The 24860-nt window shown below is 27.0% G+C and overlaps 1 protein-coding gene across 2 annotated transcripts; it reads left to right on the top strand.

Annotated features, from left to right (window-relative positions):
* Positions 1–923: 923 nt before the first annotated feature.
* Positions 924–24632, top strand: LOC136082346 (alpha-ketoglutarate-dependent dioxygenase alkB homolog 7, mitochondrial-like). 2 transcript variants are annotated; one of them, XM_065801354.1, is made up of 5 exons: positions 924–1285; positions 10201–10346; positions 12765–12795; positions 13440–13564; positions 24444–24632. In XM_065801354.1, the coding sequence occupies exons 1-5, from the start codon at positions 1007–1009 to the stop codon at positions 24592–24594; spliced, it is 732 nt and encodes a 243-aa protein (XP_065657426.1). In that variant the 5' UTR covers positions 924–1006; the 3' UTR covers positions 24595–24632. The 2 variants fall into 2 exon arrangements, with proteins under 2 accessions (XP_065657426.1, XP_065657427.1); XM_065801355.1 differs by lacking the exon at positions 24444–24632 and adding an exon at positions 22415–22600 and having other exon boundaries at positions 937–1285.
* Positions 24633–24860: the final 228 nt, after the last annotated feature.

The raw sequence follows: 24860 nt of genomic DNA, 5'->3' as shown, positions 1-24860 counted from the left end.
TACAGTGTTTTTGGAGCGGTTATTTAGTACTGCGGGGCTTGTCTGCAACTGGAAAAGAAGCCAGTTAACTCCGGAACGAGTGCAAATGCTTGTGTTTTTGAACTAAGATCTGCCTTTTCTAAACTATCAGTGCTAATGCTAGTGACTTATGTAAATGCTGAAAATACAACATTCTGTTTATCTGATCACTATCCATTACTTATGAATATATTATTTGTTTCTTATTAATAATAAGATTATACAAACATTCTGTATATTATTTGTTATTTATTTATATGATATTAGTTAAGTTGCTATTATTTCACAAGGCCGACACGGTTTTTAGAGTAGGAGGTGGGGGGTGGAGGAATGCACGCTCCCTTATTTTGTAAAAACAATTCTCATTTTTGAGGTCAACTTCTTAAAAAAAAAGTTTTCGATAAAAAGGATTGGAGAGGGAGTGCTTCCTAGAGCCTCGGTGTTATTAGCCCCTTTTCACCTGTACATATAACTGACTTAAATGTTTTTATTTTTAAAGTCTGTGTAAGTATTAAATTAACTATAAGCACTATCAGTTAAATTAAAATAATAAAAATCATAAAAGAATCGGAATCGGTAAAGAATCGGAATCGCAATTGAGAAGCGGAATTGGCATCGGTATTTTTTGGAATCGGCCCATCTCTAAATATTACCTATTACGGCACATATTAACGGACGCAGTCAAAACATGTAACATTAAATGTTGTTAGTAAATTCTATTTATAGTTATTTATAGTTGAAGTTTTTCATGGAAATGTAAATGTTGATTGCTTTTTTACTTTCTAATTAGCTTTTTTTATTAGCCCATGTTGGGGAAAAAAATTATAATTTAATATTTATACCGTTTTGTATTAAGTTGATAAAATTAAGTGTGCATCTTGATTTTTTTTAATACTAGTTTTTTTTAATACTAGTAGTTATAAGAGTAAAAAAATAATAATAATAAAATTTACGAAGAATATCACATCCATTTTTTGCAATACTAGACATGAAATTATTAAGATTTCCATTAACCACAGAATGTTTTTGTCTTTTAAAAAGTCGTATCAGATTTAAATCTGACGTTGTAGAGATTCCTAATACAGCATTTAAGTTTTCTGTGATAAAAGCAAATAATTCTATTGAAACATCTAAAATTGAACAAGTATTACAGAATTGTTTAAAAATATATGAAAGATTTATAACAGAAGAAGAAGAAAATCATTTTGAAAAAGAAGTTTCTTTATCATTTAGAAGAAAAAAGTATGAGTATGGACACTGGGACGGGGTAAGTTAATTTGTATTTGTTTGTTACATTTTAGAGTAACATGTAACAAACAATAGTAGTTTTCTATTATGGCTTATTTTCAAAATATTGTTTTCATATAGATGAAAGTATCCCTGTCATCTCTTTTCTAAATTGCTTTTACTTGAGCAATACTATTATTTCTCTATTGTTCTTTCATAAAGTCAAAAAAATAGTTTTATATTTCAAAGTTTAGACTAAAGCACATATTTTGAATCATCATCAACACAGTGTGCTAATAAACTATAAAAAAAATGTTTGCTTTATAAACTTGTTATATGTTATTTATGAGCATTATATGTACTTTTTGTGTGTATTTTTATATAATTAATACTATAATCATTATTACATATAATTTTCTTTTTTAAAAATGTTTTATACGCATTTTCTAAAAAGAAAATTCATTTATAAACAAGTTTCTTCACATAAAAATCAGACATATTGTATGTAAAGCTAGTCATAATGTCTAGAGATAAACAGTAAATAAAAACCCATTACAATGAGTATTGATTATTTTTGACCGAAAACCCATGAGATGATGTTAAGTGTACATTAACATTTTTTTTTTTTGTTATTATGATGATTCATATTATGACTAAATCAACCTTGGTATATATATGTACAGGCTTTTATTATATTAGGCATTGTGGAAAAAACAAAATTTCAAAAACAAAGAAAGCAAAACTAACAAAATAGGAAATAGAAATAAATTTAAATTAAAATAAAAAAAAATTAATAATTTAGATAATTTGTGTACTGTTTTTATTTTTGTTCCTATAGGGTGGTTGTTATTTTCAGCAACGAAATTGGATAAGGCAAAGCAAAAAAAAAAAAAAAAAAAAATGTTTAGTTGACATTGAAAACAATGATTTTCTTTTCTTTTATTTGTTTTTTTAAAAGAGAAAGCAAAAATATAATGTAACAAGTATATATTGTCCCTATATGAATTCCATTTTATGTTTAACTTTTTTTTATTATACAATTATATTTATTTGTTGACTAGTATATGCACATATAGCTTATTTGGATAAGGCATTCACTTCAGACACGTAATGTCTGTGGTTCATACACTTACAATTTTATTTTTGTTTTTACTCGCCCCCTTCCTTCTACTAAAAAATGTACAGGAATAGAAAGGTAATATGAAACATTTAAGGCTATGTGAAAAATGTGTAGATGACATTACCTAATTGAAGCTCAAAAACTATGTATTTATATGCGCACCTTATTTAAAAAGTACATTGAAAGGTTTAAATGGTATAAGAAATATGAATGTGAAGAGATATGTACCATTCAAAAACATACAACAAAAAGATTTTTTATATACAAAAAAAAGACAAATAGTTACAAATCAATAATATGACTAGTGGTATTTTAAAGTAAAACAATTATAAAAATGGATAGTGGTGAGATTTTTCTATGTATGAAGTTACCACCTTATCCAAATAAGCTATACATGCGTATAACTTATTATTTTTAATTTTTTTTTCTCAACCCTTTTAATAAAACTTGCAAACAGCCATGACCAAGTTGTCTAAAATAAAATGCTCATGCGTGGACAAAATGCATCGACCGCACCGAGGCTTCAAAGGCGCCAAATTTTTATTGAAAACTTTATTTTTACCTGAGAACATAAAAGTATAAATTTATAAGAATAGTTATACAAAAATTTATATACTTAATTTATGTAAGAGTATTAATTTAAAATAAAAACTATAATAACTCAAAAATAATATCTTTAAAATTGCAAATTTAGGTATTTGTCAGCTGGCGAATAAAAAAGCAAAAAACAACCTTTTTTTTTTTTGCTGTGTTATATTCTTAGTAAGAATTAAAATAATTTTATGTTTTATGAATGTTAAATTAAATTATTCAACTTGTTTTATCCTGAGCATTCAAGTTCTGTCAAATAGAATGTTAGTTAAAAGATTTTTTGTTTAAATATGTTATTAATTAATTAATTTATATAAGCAACAAAGGCATTTAAGAGGCTGAGTGAGATTTGTTCATTGCATGAGGGTAGCAAGTATTTTAGGCGGGGAATTTAAATATCTGATTGGTTTTGTGTTTGTATATTAACAATTTTTTTTTTGAATTAATAAATTTTGTTTTTGTAAACTAAACTTTTGCATTAGTGAATAAAATATAATTATAAATTTTATAAAATTTAGTTATCCTTTTTTATGATTTATGCAAATATAACATAAAAGATATCTTTCATTGCAAGTTTCATTTTTTATTTTTTTGTTATTGTTATTTTTGGTGTACTTTTCCAGCAAAATTTTAATGCAGTTGGAAATTATAGCCTTAGAAGCATGACACAGTGGCCCCTCTTGATTTACAAATGGTCAAAACAGACTATTTTAGAGCTGTATAACTTTTTTTATCACTTTCAACAAGTGTCTCATTTTTTCTAGAACTATTTATTGGATAGTTCTCTCTTTAAAAAAGTGGTTTTTATTAACTTGTGTTAAATTAGAAAAAAATTATGACCTCCTCAACTTTGGAAAGAATCATAAAATTGCTAAAATATGCCAAAATGAAACTAGCTGTAGCATTATTCTATTCACCTACAAGTCTTTACAGATAGGTTTTCTGATTAGCTACTACTGTCTGCAATAAACAGGCAAAATATAGGCAGCTTGTTGCAGTTTAGAACTTAAATATATCTAAAAGCAAACTGTCCACTCGCCTAAAAAGTCCAATTTTCAGCCATTTTGAGATGCTTGTAAATTTTTCTACCACTTTGTTTTGATCTAAGATTAACAGCATATAAGACCATTAGACCCAACTATCTGAAAATGCAAACATTTTAAACTTGTCAAATCCACACCAAAAATGCCACCATTTTTAAATTTCCCTTTTTTTCAATCATTAACGGTTGTATGTGTTACTAGAAACCAGTGCCCCTCTAATCTGCCAACTGGTCTATGTAAAGGGTAAAACTAATTATAAGTCATTTCTTAATAAAAGGAAAGATATATTTGGTTGTCCTCTCCTTGATCTGGTCTTTATAATAGATAGGGGCACAAATAAAGGGGGCAGTATCTTTTTAGTAACCTTCATTATGGTTCAAATAAAGGTCTCTAAATTAATTTAGATATTTAGGTACTTAATATCTAAATTACTTTCAAAATGAAACCATTACTTTTTTAAATTCTATTTTGTTATAAGTAATCAGTGGTGTTTATTTGGTCTGGACCTCTCCCCTCCTACTTACTAAGGTGAGGGGGAGGGGTTTTGGGGTGGCACCAATCAAATTCAACTAATTTTTAATAATATAATTAACTTTTGTTAATTCGCTTTTAAGACCATTACATTATATATTTGCTGGAAAATCTCGCACACATTTTTGATAGTTACTATCAAAATTTGAATCTTACGGTAAAAGCATGAAAAAATGCAATTAAGATCTAATGGCTTTAACTATATATTCATTAGAAAATGAGTTATGTATGCTTCATGCTAGAAAATGAATGCTTATATCTTTGTAAGTTGGTTGCCCTTCTTCCCCCTTTGATTGGTGCCACCCCAAACCCCCTTCCCTCCTCCCCCTCACCTTAATGAGTCAGGGGGGGGGAGGGGTCTACATGATGCACATAACAATATGTAAAAATCAGAAAAATCAGAGATGGTGAGCCACAGGCCATTGGTTGAAATATAATGATTTGACCCATTTCCTTAATATAATGACTGAAAAAAGTTGCAAAAAAATTGTATTTAAAAAAAAACCTTTTTTTTTCGTTATATTCTTATCTACTTTTTTCCTCGACTTGTATCAATTTTGGTAGTGGAAAATAACAAACACCCTAAAAATAAGTAAACAAAAAAAGTAAAATATTTAAGTATTATTTATTTTTTTGGCAAGAATTTTCTTTTTTTAATATTCAATTTTTTTAGCTCATTTTATTTAGATTTTCTATTTCGTCTTCGGTTCTTTTCTTTGAGTATTGCTGTATTCTCTAGTTTCTTAGCTTTATTTTGCCGCCAATTCTTAAAATGCTTACTTTATAAAAAGGTGGTCATGTTGTCTTAAAAAATTACTTCAAACGTGGATGAACAAGGCGTGCGGCCGCACACGCTATCCGGGAAGGCTTGATATATATATATATATGTATATATATATATATATATATATATATATATATATATATATATATATATATATATATATATATATATATATATATAAATATAAATATATATATATATATATATATATACATGTATATTTATATATATATATATATATATATGTATATATATATATATATTTATATATATATATATATATAAATTATGCTAGTGTGTTCTATAAATAGAGTGCTCAATGTTCTTAAAGAACAGAGCAATAATAAATTAGTAAAAATACTTATTATTTTTTTTTTTTCAACAACTTGTTTCTGGATCAGTAGGTTCAGGAAGATTGTCTAAACATCAAATAGTTCAAATTATAAACAAAATATTTTGTAGAAAATTGGGGATCATAATTAATAATGTAGTAACTGTAGTTATTATGCAGCCAGGAAGTTGCATCAACTGCATTAAAATTAAAAAATTAATCATGAAAAGAATTCTTAAGATTTAGGATAGTTTTAGTTTAGTCATTTTTTTATATAATTTTTTAAAAGGTACATTTTTTCATGTCTGAGTTTAGAAATTAATTCAGATTTAAAATTAAATTCAGATTAAAAAATCTTATTTAATTTATAAATACAGGCATGAAATGCTTTTTGGTTTACCTTTAGTTGATAATCAAATGAGAAAGCACAATGTGCATTAGTGTATTGCTATAATATTTCTGGATTAATTGACCATATTCTTGAGAAACATATATTTCCCCAAATGAGTATATGATCAAAGTAGGAATTGATGAAAGAGACTTTCTAAGATTGTGTATGAATGATTAATTATAAATAACCAAGAATATAACTTTTTTTTGTGTGGCTATTTTAAAGGGGCTTGTTCTCAATCTTTTCAAGATTCTGGCACAAAGAAACTCATAATTTTAGCTATTGTTCAATCTTTAAATGAATCTAATGTTAACTTAAAACAAATTTTAGTTTTTTAGTTTTAAGTTTTCAAATGTGCTCTTGTAAAAAATGCTGTCACAGTAGCTGTAGACATAAAATTAGCTGATGTGATTTTTAGATAAGGCTTTGCTGCTTCACACATATCTATGCCCTTGTATGAAACTTCAAAGAGTGACTTTAGAAAGCCAGATTTGACTAGACAGTTACAAACACTTGGGATAATGTCGAATCCCAAAAGTTAAATGTCTAAAACTAATAAGTAGCTCTTGGAGTTCATTCATATAAAAAAAAAAAAAAACTTTAAGTAGCTCAAACAAAATTTGCATGAACATCTTTTTGATCTTCCCAGATGACACACTTTTTCTTGATTTCCTGTCTGTCATGGTTCTTGGAATTGTACATGGTTCTTAGAAGTACCAACTGTCTTTTTGATCACTTGAACACTATCTTGAATAAAATACTTGCTTTTTTAAAGCTTACTGACTGGTCAAATAAATTGGGTGTCCATAGGAGTCCAATGCATGAAGTAGAATTCAATGGCAATCAATGTTCGACAACTCTTGTAGTAATCAACTTACATAAATCATTATTAGCAAGTCATGGCATTAGAATAATAGAGTCCTATCTTCCTTCTGTAATGTTGAGAGATCTCATTAAAATTTATTATATTCTCGTTAATTTCTAAAATTGAAAAACAATGTTTATTAAATACTTTAAATTAAAAGATTAAAAAATCAAATTTGTTAAATTGACTGCTTAGAATACACATTATTTATTATTTATAAGTAATATAGATTGGTATAAGACAAAATAGTATATCTTGACGTGGATTTTAAGTTGGATTTAATACTAATTTTCAAGACTCAAATTAAGTGATCAGGAATTGCAATTATAAATATTTCTGGTAAAAACCTTGAACCTTGGTTTTAATTAAATGGTCAATTTATCATATCGCATAAATTAATAAAAATAACAACAATAAGTTTACTACTGCAAAAATAATGTTATTATTTTGACTGTTCAGTCAAAGCTTACATATTTTCAATTGTTTTTTTAAACACCAGGTAATTTAAGATTATAAATGAGAAAAAAAGTTATAGGAAAAAATAATTTTACTAAAGGTCCGAAAAATTTGCGCGTTAATTTAGAATTAATTAGTTTTAAATTAGAAATTATTTAATTGATAATAAAAATAATAATTAAAAAGATATGTTTTAAAATAAGTAATTAGAGTTTTTTGGTTTTGTTTTAAAATAACTATAAAAAGTTCAAATTAATTTTTATGTATTTTTATACTCCTCTGTTGTTAATTTTGTATATATATCTGCAAAAGAGTCATGAGCATTTAATTTATAAGAAAATATTGAATAAGATTTAAAATATCTTAAAAATCACGCTGAAGAGCATGACATTGACCAGCAAGTTAAATTATCAAATACTCAGAAAGTTTTTCATGAATTTGTCTTTTATAGTAAACAAGCATCAGACTCTGTTTATTCTAATTTTATTTGTGCTACAAAGCTCATTTTATGTTAGGTTATGTTTAGAAAACTGTTTGTAAAGGTTCAAGTGAAAGAGTTAATAGAAGGTTGTAACCACAATTAAGTAACCTCCTCAACTGTAGTGGCTCGGGGAAACCTCGGGGAAGGTAAAAGCATTTAAAAATAATAATTTTGAACTGATATATCAATATTAGGGATATGGCTGAAAATACTTTTATGTTAGTTTTTATTCCCCATGTTACATTGAGAGAAGAAAATATTTGTTTAAACAAAAAATACCATAGAAAAGTGTAAACTCCTAAAAAAATGTCATGCCCCAAGTCACTCAATGGCATGGTGGGTTCCATATATTTCCAATAATATTTTCCCCCAAAGTATATTAACACTTTTTAAGTGTGGTAAGCACAGTAAGCACAACTATATTGCATAGTGGGTATAATTAAAAAAAGAAACATAAAAAAACTAAAGCCACAAGTAAAAAAATCTATTTTATTAATTTAAGACCATCATATACTAAAGAAATAACAAAAACCATAAGTAAAAACTTATGAGCCAAACAACTACATTGGCTTATCTGGACCAACTTTAGAAAGGGATAAAGCTCTAGTGCCTGTTGCATGCTCATATTAGTGTTTAAGGAAAATCTAATCTATATAGGGTTGCCAGATGCATGATTGCCTAAAGGAGGACATAAAAAGCCAAAAGGAGGACATACCTTATTTTAGTAATACCTAATGGAAGATTTTTGACATTGTGCCCTATTGGCTTTTTTTATAGTGGGGAAGAGAGGCCAAAACTTTGACCCTCTCGCCACATTACTGACACTGGATGAGAATAAACAACAAAGCATAATATCGGTTAAAGTTATATAAGAACAATATATGTTACAGTACACAAAGACACTGGGTAATTTGCCAATATTATAAATTATTATTTAATAATAATAAAAACGGAAAAGTATCAAAATTGTTGCAACAACAATAAACATAAAAACGAGTTTTTAAATTATCTTTTACATGTTTTTTTTCCAGGCTACGTATCTATTTATCAAATTGTTGCAAACTCTGGTACTTTTCTCCAAATTACAATTGAAATTAATATTTTTCAATTAAAAAAAAGAATGCAGCGTTCAGGTATACTGTGTTATAATATATTAAATTATTTACAATAATATATATGTCAAATATCATATTTCTTGGAGGAGCCAATTTTACGCATAAGATTTTGTTACCAATATTTTATTTATAAAACTGTTCAAAGGTAAGATTCTTTAAATTATACTTGATGAGAACCATACCCTTTACAGAGTCAACTAAAAGTCTGTTCCTTTCCTTTCTCCATCAAGCATTAATCAACAAGAAAACTCTTTCAATATTTCTTTTGTGTCCTGGGATACAGAAGAATACTTTACAAACTTTAAGAATCTCTGAGAAGCAACTTGTATTTGTACAAGTTTTAAAAAATAAAACCCAATATTCATGCAAGGGTTTTTCCAAAAGGCTGCTCAGTTTTGCCTTGCACAAATGGTTTAAGAGAACAGTATTGATCAAACAATTGTACATCATCCAAAATGATACTTTTTTTTTTCAGGTATAAAATGCATACCAAAAGGTCATCAAGTGTGCTGTCTTTTACTTTATTTAAATGCATTCAACCAAAGCACTAAAATTCATTAAAAATTTTTTTTTTTTTACAAATAAATAGCAATTAGTTTTTTCGCTTTCCTGTGCATTGATAAAAACAGTGAAGTTCAGCAAAAATGTTTGAAAAACAAATTTAAAAATTGTTCATGTTTCTAGCGCAATTTATAAAGTATTTCCTTTATATATTGACTGAAAAAAGTTGCGAAAAAATTGTATATCAAAAAGTATCTTTATTTTTGTTATATTCTTATCTACTTTTTTCCTTGACTTGTATTAATTTTGGTAGTGGAAAACAACACTCTAAAAATAAGGAAACAAAAACAGTAAATATTTAGGTATATTATTTTTGTGACTACGGTTTTCTTTTTTTATTATTAAATTTTTTTTAGCTTATTTTATTTAGATTTTTTATTTTGTATACTCTTCGGTTTTTTTCTTCAAGTATTGCGGATTTATTTTCTAGTTTCTTATCGCTTTATTTTGCAGCGAATTCTTAAAGTGCTTACTAAATAAAAATGTGGTCAAATTGTTTAAAAAAGTTACTTTAAGTGTGGACCTACAAGGCGTGCAACTGCACGCGCTTCCTGGGAAGGTTTGATATATATATAAATATGTTCACTGCTATATCTAATACTTGTATTTGAATATTCAATGCTTATTTGTATGTATATTGTGTAATGGTGGCAATAATATAAATAATGCTGCCTTTTTTTTATTAGGCCATTGAAGGTTTTAGAGAAGTTGAAAAGACAATCTGGTCCAAAGAATGCCAGTTAATCCTAGATCGTATAGCAAATAAAGTTTTTGGAGATGATATTGATTCCATGCAACCGTTTACTCATGTGCTTGATTTAGCAAAAAATGGGTATTGTTTTGTTCTTTTTTAATGCGCCTCTACAAAAATTTGTAGTGCACTAAGCATGAAAACATATAATATATAATTTCACAATAAACATTTCTTTACACACTCTGCATTAATAGACAATAATGAACTTCCAAAATAAAAAAAGTCTTTTTTTGCAATATTAAAAAATATGTTCTCAAAACTAAATTTAAATACTTCTTGTTACATCAATAGAAACAATAATTTTATCTTTGGTGATAAAAGGTTTAGATGAAATATAATATAAATATGAAATATAATATAAATATAATAGCAATCTTTTTTTATGTGTACTAGTTTTTTCTGCTTATAGTTGCTCATTTTTTTTGTATTTTATAACATGCCTATGTAAAACATCTATATCTCTTGTAAATATATTGCTTTTTGTTTTGTTGTTATTGTCAATTCAGTAACATCTTTTGTAATAATTCGACACTAAACAAACATGTTCGTAACAGTTCCAACTAGCAGAAATGGTTATTGTTTTCAAAGATGAAATTTCTCTAAAAGACTCTAGTTTTGTAATTTGTAAAATCACTATATTCAGGCCCATAGCAAGCTTTTTTTGTTGTTTGAGGTAACTTTCAGACATGGAGCACACTCCAAACATTTATAAGTTTATGTTTATGTCAAATAAGGAACATTTGTAAAAAATTGAGATGACCGGAGCCTGGGAACAAATAAAGCCCTAAACTCTTCCCCCCCCCTGTCCTTATTGTGAGAGCAACGAGTTTATAAAAATTTTTTTTTATTATTTATAACTAAATTTATATTCAAATTTAAAACAAAAATCTTTAAGTCTTCGATTTTTATGACTGCAAAGTTTACAGCCTCCTCAAAATTGAGGGGTCATTTTAATTTTTTACAAATGTTCCTTATTTGACATAAACATAAACTTATAAATTATTGGAGTGTGCTCCATGTCTGAAAGTTACCTATCTCAATAAAAAAAGCTTGCTACAAACCTGATATTTAACTGGTTTTTAGAAGCTTCAAAAATGTGAAGATTTTAGATTTAATTTCAGGACAAAAATCAGCACAATTAGGATACAGGATTATTGATTTCAAACCGTTTTTTTAAGTAAAATCACTACCTGCAAGATTGCATGCAACCACTATTTAAGTTGGGAGTTAACAGAAACAGTTAAAAAACAAAAATAATGGCTGACAACAGACTTAAAACCTGTAGTTTGTATGAGGCAAAAGCAAGAAGACAAAAGAATTCCTAAGTATTGATGTTAATTCTTTTGATAATGAAAGAACATTAATCGTAAAATGTTGCAACTTGGAGAAATGACAAATCACATAAAGTTTGATTTTTTTTGGTAAAACAAGAGGTGATTGGTGGCTTAAGAAGCTATTAATGGTCGTATTTTAGAAAATTAAAAATAAGATCATACAACAAAAAGACTGAGGCTAAAGCTTGGCAACTAAAACTGTTGTCATATTTGGGCTGGTTCTTCTAATGATTTTCTTTTTCTTCTAGACAAGGACCAAAAATGCACTGTATACATAGTTAGACCCGCTCTATCTGCTAAGCTTGAGCCTCTTTCCGAATGTTGCAAAGTTGTATCTCTTTCTCTTTTCTACATCATGGTTGCTGCTCAAAGGTTATTATTTCTAGTTCCATTAACTAAAATTCATTCTCGCTTGACTCGCCATTCAGTGAAGTCTCAATTGTTTACTGTATTTGTCCCTGGATGCTCTAAAAACTTTTGTTTGTCTAATTTTTTTCCCCGCACTACAAACTTAGTTTTTCAAGTGTTCTGTCAACCATTTCCTTGCTCTATAACTCTGTTCTTTTTTTCTAGTAACTCTGTTCTTTTTTTCTAGTAACTCTTTTTTTCTAGTAACTTCTACTCTTTTCTAGTATTCCCAACTTAATGGTGGTTGCTTGCAGCCTTGTTGGAGTCGAATCAGAAACAATCAGCAAAAAAATACTAACAGGGATACTGCTTATGTGTATCAAGGCACTGTTAATACTCTAATATTTTACTAGACTTAGTAGTATTTTAGTACAAACTTAGTCGATTTGAATAGAACCAAGAGTCATTATGTAAAATGGCAGTCTAGAAAATATAAAGATAAAGACTTAAAATTGCTAGGCTTTTTTTAAATAGTACAATTCAATAATTCAATACAAGAGTTTTTTTTTTTGATTTTTGTCCCTGCTTTTTTTGTTGTCATATCAACTAAGTAATTTTTTAAAATTAAAATTAGTGCAACAGAGTAACTTGTCTACACACTAAATTCTTTTGGTTTATTTATAAATTATTATATACTCAGGGATAAAAATATAATTTATAATAAATTTAGTCATGACAAATATATTATTAGGAGAACTTAAAAAAGTTCACTATGATTCAGGATATAGAAATAATTCTGTTTGATTTTTTTCAGATATATAAAGCCTCACACAGATAGTGTTAAAGTAAGTTATACCTTAATGCAATTTTTTCAATTTTTTTTTTCTTACATGTTGTGAATTAAAAGTTAAAAGCTGTTCAAAGTGATAATTCAAAATGATAAAAAATTTAAATTTGACGCTAGGATCGATTAAAACTTAAATGATCAAAACTTCAGTGTTTTTCTAAACTTAAACTTAATTATAACTGACCAACTTTTTACCATTTAAAAAAAAATTGTTTTATATTCATAGTTTCTATAAAAATTAAAACACATAAGACTTAAAAAAATATTTTAAAAATGATTTTTTTTTTTTAAAATCCTGTATTGGCCTTACTTAATTAAAAGGCTCTTTATATATATATTAGAGAAAGTTATGTAATAACTAATGGGTTGTATTCTATACAACACATCTTGTATTTAAAATAGCTAATGTATAAATCATCATACAAAAATCTTTTATTTAAAATAGCTAATGTATAAACTACACATTTTATTTTTTAATATATACCAGATGTTTTATTTAATATTTCATTTTGTATTATAGCACTACCAATTGTACCAACACTACCATTTGTACCGACACTACCATTTGTACCAACACTACCAATTGTTTTAAATGCTTTATTTAAAACTATTTGTTTAAGCTACTTAATCGTTTTATTTTAGTTTTGCGGTTCTAAAATTGCTGGGTTATGTTTACTCTCTTCTGCAGTGATGCGTTTTGTGAATTCATCAAATTCAGAATTATCCATTGATGTTCTCATGCCACGATATTGTCTTTATGTGATGAGGTTTAAACATTTTTTTTAATTCTCTATTGTATTAAATTATTAGGTTTATTCCAATTTGTTATGTTTTAACCAAATTTATCAAATTTTATTGAAAAAATAAATGTTTGCAAGTACTTATCTGTTTTATTTAGTCAAAGAGCCTCAAGAAAAAAACACCAAATATTTTAAAAAGTTAGACCATCTGTAAATTCTTGATACTATATTTTCAAATATGATGGTTGTTTTGGATAAATTCCTTAAATGATCACATAATAAAAGTTTAAAGATCATTAATTCTTTATATTCTTAATTACTTTCACATTTTTTTGCGCTAATTATAAAGTAACATTATTAATGTCTTTTATTAATATGTACAAGAATGATTGGAGAAAAATTAGTTTGAGGACCTCTTATGTTTAAGCCCCATTGTCTTGCAGAATAGTTAAATATTGTAAAGCTCTTTTTTTTTTTGTCTTTCAATAAAGCAGTAATTTTAGTTTTAATTGAGTGCGTGAGCTGAATTTTAAAATGAAATCAGACATTTAAATCAAGCAGCCTCCTAAAACAACAGTTTGCTTTTAATAAGTTATTTTTTTGTTAAAGCTTTTAAAATTTAGAATTTTTACTTTGCATTATTTACATCCCAATTACAGTTGCCAATTTTAATGTCAAATTGACGATTATCACATTGACAAATCTTGGTTGTTTTTTGAATGTTCATTAAAATAATAAACATTCTCTTAGTTTAACTATATTAGAGTCTTTCATTAAAATCTTTTATAAGAAACAGTCAACATTTTAACAAAAAGTTGACTAGATTCATGTCATTGTGAGAAAGCCCCTACCATGATTTTTGCAAAATTAAAAAAAAATTTCATGGTATTCTATAAAAATTATATCTTTTGTATTGTTTTATAAATTTTTTATTTATTTTTGTAATAATTTATTTAGAATAAGATTTTATTTTAAAGTTTGGAGATGTTTTTTATCTGTAAACAATTTTTTTTTGCATTCTTAAGAAATGTTTTCAAAAAGTTCTCATGGAGTAAAAATTTTTCAAAAAACAAGGGGTTGCATTTGCTACATCACCAAATTCGCTGAAATTTGGCACAAATGTGTAAAGATGTAAGTTAGGAAAGATTGTGAATTTTTTTTGAAAAATTTTTATCCCTTGAAAAATTACAATAACTTAAAGTTTAGATTTTGACTGAAAAGTGAGAGGGGGGGGGGGGAAGTGCCAGAAATGTGTCCGTTTACTATTACCCTTATAAAGTGCTTGTAGTGATTTTGCAAAGCTAAAATTTGGTACCAAAGGAGTTTAAAACCTGTTTAATCTGAAAGTTGTAGATTTGTTTCTCTCAAAACAACAAAATATAGTTTATTTTAAGATCTACAAAACGCACTAACTAATGACAATAAAAAAGAGCATTGACAACTTTAGCTCTAGAAAAAATCTGATAGAAAAAATTTTTGGTTTTAATTTTCATAAAGATTAGACATATATCTACTTTATGAACCAATTTTGTTTCGACCTTATGTTTTGCTCAGGAGTTATTGATGTTTTGGATTTTTCTGAAGCAATTTAAAAAAAATAAATAAGTTAGCACTTTGATATTAAAGTCATTTTCATATTGAACTAAATACAATTATATTTGTTTTTTATCTAATTTTGAGTCAATTGATTTAAAAAAAAGTTGTATGTGTCACAAAATATTGTAAGTTCACAAAATGTGTATTGTCACAAAATGTGTATTGTCACAAAAAGTTGTAAGTTGTCTCAAAATATTGAACAATATTTGGTGAATTTATAAACTGTAAAAGTTCATATATTTACATTTTAATGGGTAATACCATTCTTAATAATTTTTTATAAGTTTTTTGTAATAGGATTTGTTTTTTGTAATAGGATTTCATTCTTAGTAATTTGTTTACAAGTTTTTTGTTCATTGATTTATAATAATAGTATAACTAATGTTAAAGTATTTAAGTAATATAGTTACATTTTTTTTTCAGCATCTCTATGTGTGATTATAATGCATACTGTGTTGAAAGCAGAAACCGTAGGTTTAAATCTTATACCTGGAAAAAAGTTGTGTCCAACCTGTCCTAGTAAGGTTATGAAACGTTTATCAAAAAGTATGAGTGAAAATAAAAAGTATGAAGATTTTGATATTGTTAGTGAAACATCCATTTAAAATAAAAAGAGGGTGTAAATAAACACTTTACAGCTGGTGGAGTATCTCCTATTGCACAAGTCAAATAAAATCAGAGAAAGTAAACAAAAATCAACAACTTCTATTAAAAAAAAAAGTAGCCAGTTCCCTTAAAATATCAGAAGAAAGTTTTGAAGAACAGTCAAGTTTCGGTAATGAGTATATGAAAAAAGCAAACTTGTTTGATAACATGATGGTGTTGTTATAAAATAACTACTAAGCTAAACTAATAAAATTGCAGAGTCAGCAACATCTACAAAAAATACAACTGACAATGCTTGCTCTAACTGACTGGTCAATAAAAAAAAGTATTTGAAACATTGCATTGTAGGTTAGCATTAGAAAAAGGTATTTTAGCCATGCCTCATCCTAAATTAGGAAAAGTTATTGATGTAACAGATCAACTGATCAAGTCTTTTTATGAAGATGATGAATATAGCCATATATTCTTATGCTTACATAGGCCTGGTAAAAAGGGCTATGTTAGCATAAGAAAAATGTTCACATGCAAAAACATTTGCTCTTATGTAAGTTAAAGGAATTATGTGTTGCCTTCAAAGCCATGAACCGGGAAATAAAAATAGGGCTTTCAAGGTTTCATAAATAGCGACAAAAATGGTGTATTACTGCTAGTGCTTCAGGAACACATAAGAATTTAAAACTACTTTTACATCCTCTTGGTGTGACATATGAAGAACTGCTACCTTATATTGTATGTGACATGACTAATAAAGACTGTATGATGCTGAAATGTGAAAGATGCTCAGCAACTATGAATGGATTGGTTGAAAAACTTTATAATTTAATTGGAGAGTTTGAAAATGATGATAAAGTAGAATTTGATTAGTGGAGAACAACAGATAGTTCAAACTCAACACATAATAAAGAGCCAGTGACTGAATACATCTAACTAGTATGTAAAAAACTGAAAAAACTTACACCTATATTGTATTTAGCTAAGAGTCAAGAATCATATCTGAGATCAAGAAAGGAAGATATGAATGTAACAGCATTATTTCTAGTAATTTCTAGTAGTTGAGGATGAAGTACAAAGTTTTCATTGGACAAACTTACACTTCATCTTGTGATTTTTTATTTTAAAAAAGAAGGTTTTCTCAAGCACAAATCTTATTGTATTGTTTCAGATGATATGATGCATGGTGTGAACATGGTGTATAAAATTAATGATGTTGTCAGCAATGATATTAAAATAAATCTACCTCAAATAAAAAATATTGAATACTTTAGATTGGTGTTCAGGTCAATAAAAGAATTACAAAAATACTTTGAATCTTTGTTTCTATCTTGAAGATTTTGGTCTTTCTGCTAAATCTATTTATTTTGGGCTTACAATTTTCTTTTAATACCTTTAATAAAATATATTTAACAAAATAAGTAAAATGGAATAAATACATATGTTACTATTTTGTCTAGATAGGCGCAAAGCTATGCAGTGTTAATGAAGATTTTGAATTCATTTATGACTTTGGAAACATCCATGTAACAACTGTAAACTTAGTACCAGGTGATTATGCCTGTGTTTCCTATGAGCATAAGTGGTGGATAGGAGTCATTGAAAAAATTAATCCAGAAGAAAAAGATGTGCTTGTCAAATTTATGTGTCCAAATGGTCCTGCACAGTCGTTTAAATGGCCACCAATGGATAGCCAATGCTGGACTCCAGATGTCCACATCATTTGCAAAGTTGAAGTATCGACTACAAAAACAGGACTTTACTACTATTGAGCCAAAGACGACTTGAAAAAATTGTTTTTCTTAGGAAATAGAGATGATTATAACTAAACTAATTTCAAGTTTGCTGAGTCTAATATGTCTTATCCATACTTTTTTTTAATCTTTTTTTTTTTGTACAATTTATAAATAATCTGAATGAAAAAGATATATAAAATCACTTAAATTGAGTATTTATTTTTTAAAAGGTTTTTTTATGCATTATAATTTTGTTGTAAAAAGTTAATTAAAATAATAAAGTTATTGAGCTGGTAATTTCCTACTTGATTAACTTGTAAAAAGGTAATAATAAACGAAGACATTTTTGGCACTCATTTTTCAGTCAAAATCAAACAAACTTCAAATTGCTGTAAATCCTATACGGATAAGAATTTTATAATAAACTTACAGTCTTTCCTAAGTTATGTCTCTAAACATTTGTGCCAAATTTCAGAATATTTGGTGATGTAGGGTGCAGATTTGTGTTTTTTGTGTCTTTTGAAAATTTTTTACCCCATAGTGTTTTTATGACTAAAAATTAATTATTTTTTCTTTATAAAATGTGAAATAATTTTAAAAACTTAATTGTTAGTTAGCACTTACCGCTTATGGAAGCATTTTTTCGGATGATTTTACTTTAGTGTTTTTTTCTCCAAGAAAGTGAATAACTAATCAAAAGTAATAAGGTTAACCTAAATTAAAAATTTATGATAATTTAACCTTGGAGAATATTCATTAAATATGTTTTTTATATTTTTTTTATGATATCAAATGAAAATGATAATGAATAAGAATACAATGCAAGTCGTGTTATATTTTAAAGATTCTCTGCAGCTAAGATCGCAAAAACGCATTAACCTCCATAAGGTAGCAGAGGCGCTAGGGGATCAAATGCATGCAAAACGCGCAGTAATCAAGGCAGAAGCCAGACTAATAGGCATACCTAGTCGGGCACCAAAGAAGGCTAGTATTGCACCTGAATCTATTGGTAATGATAATTCTGACAGTAACGCCTTTGATGATATTTGCAACGATGATAGTTCGTTTACCAAAGACAGTAGTTAGAGGCAAAATGTACACAGATTATATTATTACTATGTTAATTATTTTTATATTTATTATATAGTTGACAGTCTGAAAAAGTTATTGTATTTAGAGGTACAACTGCATCCAGCAGTGACAGCTATAAGTAACGGTGAAAATGAATTGGTTGATTGGTTAATGCAGTGCGTTAGTATGGGTTTTGCTATGACAAAAAAGTTATTGATTAAGTACAAAAAGTTATTAAAGTACTATGTATAAAACACCATTTGAAGATGATATGGCAAGTAAAAACTGTTAATGTTTCAACTCTTGTTTTTAACTTAGATGAAACTAGTTTTAAGTTGGCTCCAAAAACTAGAAAAGTAATAGACATTTGAGGAAGTAATGTTTATGAAGAATGTAACAATAGCAATGAAGAAAACGTTACAACTCTATATTGTGTAAATGCAAATGGTAAATTTGATCCGCATTTAGCGTTGTATAAATATGCTTGAATGTTAAAAAATGTTGCTGCTGCTGCATCACCCAGTTGGGGTCTCGGTAGAAGCAACAGCAGCTGGATGACCTCCGACTGATTTTATGAGTACTTTACAAATGTGTTAGTACCATATTTGAAATCTTGTACAATTCTTGTAAAATCTTGTACTTGCATCTGTCTAAGGAACTCACAATGTATTACCCATCAGAAAAAATTCATTTGATTTCATTGTTTCCAAATGCCACACTCATCTTACAACCATTAGATGTGTCAGTTTTTGAGCCAATGAAACAAAAAAGGTGGAATGTATGTAGTCAATTTAAATTTGCAGATAAAATGTACCAATCTTGTTGAATAATTTTGTTTTGTATCAAAATATTCATGGGTGTACACTCGGACTTTTGATTGGTCACCAGAAGGGCAACTGAAAGTAACCAGTTCATTAATTTCGGTGGATCACTGGCTTTATGAGTTGCTCATCACTATTTTTATAAAAATTTTCACATTCAGCTGAGTTCTCGCATATTCTAGTTATTTTCCTTATAGGAATATTGTAAACTATTCCCTATAGGAATATAATATTGTAAACTATTGATAAAATTCACTTTTCTACTTTTAAATAAAGCATATAATATAATATTGTAAACTATTGATAAGATTCACTTTTCTACTTTTAAATAAAGCACATGTCTATATATAAACCATTAGTTTTTTCACTTGAATTGAGCGATTATTTTGTAAAAAAATAGACGCTTTTTTTTACAACAACAAAGTATTGACAAATGTAAAAAAAACAATTTACAAATACTTTAAAACCCTTTTCATGTGTTGTAATTTTTTATATCTTATTTATTACAGGAGCCTGAAAACTATTGATATTTTTAAAGTACTTTAAAGTACTGCATTTTGATTAAACTTAATTTTTAACTGTGTTAAAATTATTTAGACTAGTTTAACAAAAGTTACTGACAGAATATAAATTTGGTATTTGAAAAAGATTATATTTCCTCATAACTTACTTAAAATAACCTTATACTTAACATGTTTTGTTTCTTTATCACAATTTATCTATTTATTTTAATTTTTACATATTTAATGTAATATTTTTAATAAAGATTATAAACAATTTATAGATAGATTTTATCAGTTATAAACCTTGTAGCACATCCGTAACACTTTATTGACCCCCCCCCCCCCCAATATTATGCAACAGCTTTGTCCCCCCTCCTACCTCCCCTAAAAAAATTAAAAATTTTTTTTATAGAGGGTACAGAATTTTACAAAATACAAAATGATTTTAAATATGTCTATAATTCTCATAGCTTCTTTGAGTTAATTAATTAGTATTTATCAGTCTGTTTAATGTTTTTTTTGGTCCTAATAGTTCTGTGCAAAATTGTATAAATTAACATCGCTATCCTAAACGTGATACCAATTTTAAAAACCTATTCTTCCGAAATATATACATGTAAAATATAATATATATAATACATAATAAGATATTATACATACATAAATATTATTTTTTAAGTACAATTTTCTGCGAACGTGAGGCATTAGCGTGGCTAAATGGATTCAACTTCAGGCTAGTAATCCAAGGGTTCCAGGTTCGTCTCTCAGTATCAAAATTATTATTATTTTTTTTTAGTTAATAAACAAAGATTGTTTTTTTGTTGCTGCACACTTTTGTGCACCAACTAAATAAAGTTCTGCACTTGGACCATATTAAGTCAAAGTGAAGAACATCCACTGCACATAGACTGTTACAGCCGTAACAGTCCATTAACAGGATCTAATTACGTTAACGGAGTGTTCACATCGACTAAATAAGATTTAAGCGTAGTTGATTTTACAATAATCATGTAGATACATCAACTGAGGGTTTTGGTTTGGTCAAATACTCTTTTAATTAAAAAAAAGTCTCTAGATTTAAAACTTAAAAAAAAAAAATGTTGTCACAAAATTGAGACGCCCCCCTCCCCCTCGTAACAAATCGTCACAAAATCGCACCCCACCCCCCTTCCTTTCCCCTACCCCTATAGCGTGACATAATTTATTGACAACCCCTTAACAAGAAACAAAAAATTTTAAATACATTTGTAAAAACAATTCTCTTTAAAGAAAGCATTTTTATTAAAAAAAAGTTTTTAATTTGCTTTCGCATTTTATAATCTATGATGATTTATGGTGGAGAGACTTATGTGTTTGCATGATTAATTAGTTGGCAGATAATAAGAAAAAAACTTTAACAAATATTGCAAAACTATTTTACATTCCTTTGAAACTAAACTTTACATTCATTTTATTATTTTACATTCCTTTAAAACTAAATTAAAATTTTTAAAATCATATTCAATTTTAAGTCTTTTAATTAATTTTTTTTTTTATGAAACAATTTGTTTCTTTAAAAACATAAACAATATTTAAATTTTTTCCTATCAATAATTATTTATTTATAATTTAAGTATTCCAAATAAAAAGAGTTTTATCTTAACGTAACTACAGAATATACATAAAATGTGAGCTGCAAAATGCTTCTTAACTAGGCCTGTCAAAGTATTTTTTTTGACAAATTTAGTTCAATTTCTTTATCTATAAATTCTTAAATAAAATTTGTAAAAAAATAAAAGTAAAATAGTATTTTGTTTAAACAATAAAACTTCTTAGTTTTTATTTAGGAAGTATTTTTTTAAAGTACTTTTAAACGCTCGTACAATGTTCTAATTAACAATAGAAAGTGTGGAAAACAAACGTTGGCACTGTGAGTTTCAAAATATAGTTTTATTATTCATCAATAATTGATGAATCCATTAAAAGTAAGTCAACAGCAGATCCACTAAATTCAAATATTCAAATAAACATTATTGCAGAAGAAATTAGAAATAAATGTGGAAAGAAAGAATTTGAAATTTGAATCAAGTCTTATTTAAAAAACTATTGATGGAAATTTTTTTTAGAATTAAATTCCAATGTTTCCTATATTTAGTAAATATATCATAGTTAATGTTTTAATTAAGTTAAGATATATATATATATATATATATATATATATATATATATATTATATATATATATATATATATCTTAGGTCTACTAGAAAGTTCTGTCCATTTCTATAAAGCAATTGTTGATGGGTTAACACATGTTTATTTAACGCATGTTTGGCCTAATATTTTTATAGTTTAAAGTATTAATACTTTAAACTATAAGTATTAATACCTTGCAAATTAACTCAAACAAAGTAATTTTTAATTTATCTTTTTTATAAAGTGATTGTGTAAACATGGCTTCTGATAAAGTTAATTTACGCCACTGTATTTTATACAAATTTCAACGTGAAAAAAATGCTACAGAAGCATTTAGAAATTTATTGAAAGTGTTTGATAAAGGTACTGTTTCTTATAGGACATGTAGAAGATGGTTCCAAACGGTGATTTCAACCTTTCTGATCGGTCACACTCTGGGTGTCCATCTTTGATTGACAATAATATTATTAAGAACATGTTGGAACAAGATGCTTTTCTGACAACATCTAAGATTGCAGAACACTTAAATCAGCTCAGCAAACTATTTCAGACCATATTTGAACAATAGATTTATTATGGAAATATTCAAGATGGGTGCCACATGAATTAAGTCAGAAGAATTTGGATGATCGAGTTGTCATATGCACATCTCTATTTGCTAGGAAAAGAACCAAGCCATTCCTGAACAGGATAATAACTGGGGATAAAAAGGGGATTACTTACGAACCCGGAACGAACATTGTGAACTTGGAAAATCTACCCTTTCCACATCTAAACCATATTTGACTCTGAATAAGAGAATGTTGTGTATATGGTGGGACATTCAAGAGTCAATACATTATGAGCTTTTAAAACCGAACAATAAGCTTAATTTGGAGAAGTATTGTCAGCAATCGGATAATTTAAAGACAAAAATCTAAGAAAAAAGGCTGTCGATGTTCAATAGGAAGGACATCATACCGCATCATGATAATGCAAGGCTGCATGCTGTTTTGGAGCCTCTTCGAAAAATTGCAACGCTAGGCTGGGAAATTATATTGCATTTACCATGTTCCCCAGACTTAGCGCCCTCCGACTACCACTTATTTTTGTCCTTACAAAATTTTTTGAATGGCAAGAAATTCAGAAATGAAGAAGATATCAAACGAGCACTGGTTCAATTTACCTTCAAATAGGTAATATCACAAAAACATATTTTTTATTTTGTTCTGAAAATGGACAGAACTTTTTGTTCTGTCCATTTTGCGAACAAAATAAAAAATATATATATATGTGTATATATATATATATATAAATATATATATATATATATATATATACACCTTTTTTTATTCGCAGTAGATGAAGAATAGTTTACGGTAAGTGGTGCCATATCATGGTAAGGGAAGAAAGGTACTTGACCTTTTAAAATAACGTTCAAAAAATATTTTTACTTAAGATTTACAGAATTTAATTCATAATTGAGTAGTATAGTTTCATATGAAAACCCGAAATTTAAATCTGTTATGATTTAAATTTCGGAGTTAAGAAGTTTTAAAGTTGAAAGTTTTAAAAATCAAGGTAGGGGAATACATGACCTGAATTCATAATTACTTTATTTTAATTCATAATCAATTATTGAGTAATATTAGTACAGGATAACTCACGATTACAATCTTATAAAATTATAATAAGAAAGTTATTCTTTTATTCTTTCTTTAAAATAAAACCAATTAGAAAATTTTATAAAATATATTATTGTCAAAAATATTTTGACATTTCTGCTAAATCGTTAAATCAAGTTAAACGATGACCGTTAACCAATGCCTGTTTCTTAGTCAATTTATTTTGCTTTACATCAAAATCTATTCAAGACACTATAACTGTTTTTTATATAATGTGAATGCTGTTCAATAAATAGTTTCAGTGACTGCCCTAATCTAAGCTTTACTTTATAAAAAGTAAAGCTTAGAAAATAAGTAAAATTATTTTATTAAAACACATAAAATTTAATGTTAATATTATGTATTATGTATATAATAATATCTATAATTATGTATTTGTATTTTATTTATTATTTAATAGTTAAAATTATATTTTTATATAAAAAAGGTAACAATTATAATAGTCTTGATGTGACTTTAGTATACTATATCAACAAGATTTCATTTTTATTATGCATATATGCTATTATTCATATATCCTATTATTCATTTTAATTATGCATATGTGCTATTATTTATATATATAACTTTTTTTTTAAAATATTGCTTTTTTTAAACTTGAATGTTGTACATATAAAACAGAAAAAGTTTGTTTTCTTATTTTGAATGTTAACTAATTTATTTTTAAATTTGTATAAAGTTTTCACTTTTTTAGTCTGTTTTTATCTTTATAACATTTTGAATAGTTTTTAAAAAATCTTTTAGCAATGATTTACGTTACGATTTCACACACGAGATTCTCAGTGATGAAAAATCATATTGGAATGGTCAACATTTTCCTAGAGATCGTAGACTGACAATTTTAAGAAGAAGCAAACCAGTTTCTAGTCAATTACCAAATAATTACAATCTATAACTATAAGTATAATTTTATTGAAAAATATTTTAAACAGATGTTGTTTGTTATTCATATGTATTTTCATTTAAAAACTTAAAAAAGTTTTTAATTTTATAATTTTATCTATGGTATATACATGGTATAACTACGGTAAACGAGTCACTATTTGTGGAGACAATGTTTTGAAAAAAGTGACGGTTCAATTACTGAATAACTGAGTGGCTCTAGATGTTACTTGGTTGAGACTTTGATTAAAAAAAGATTCATCTTAACATTGCTACAAA

This window comes from Hydra vulgaris, chromosome 07 (genome assembly GCF_038396675.1).
Source record: "Hydra vulgaris chromosome 07, alternate assembly HydraT2T_AEP".
Lineage (NCBI taxonomy): Eukaryota > Metazoa > Cnidaria > Hydrozoa > Anthoathecata > Hydridae > Hydra > Hydra vulgaris.
This window is presented reverse-complemented; position numbering and strand designations above follow the sequence as displayed.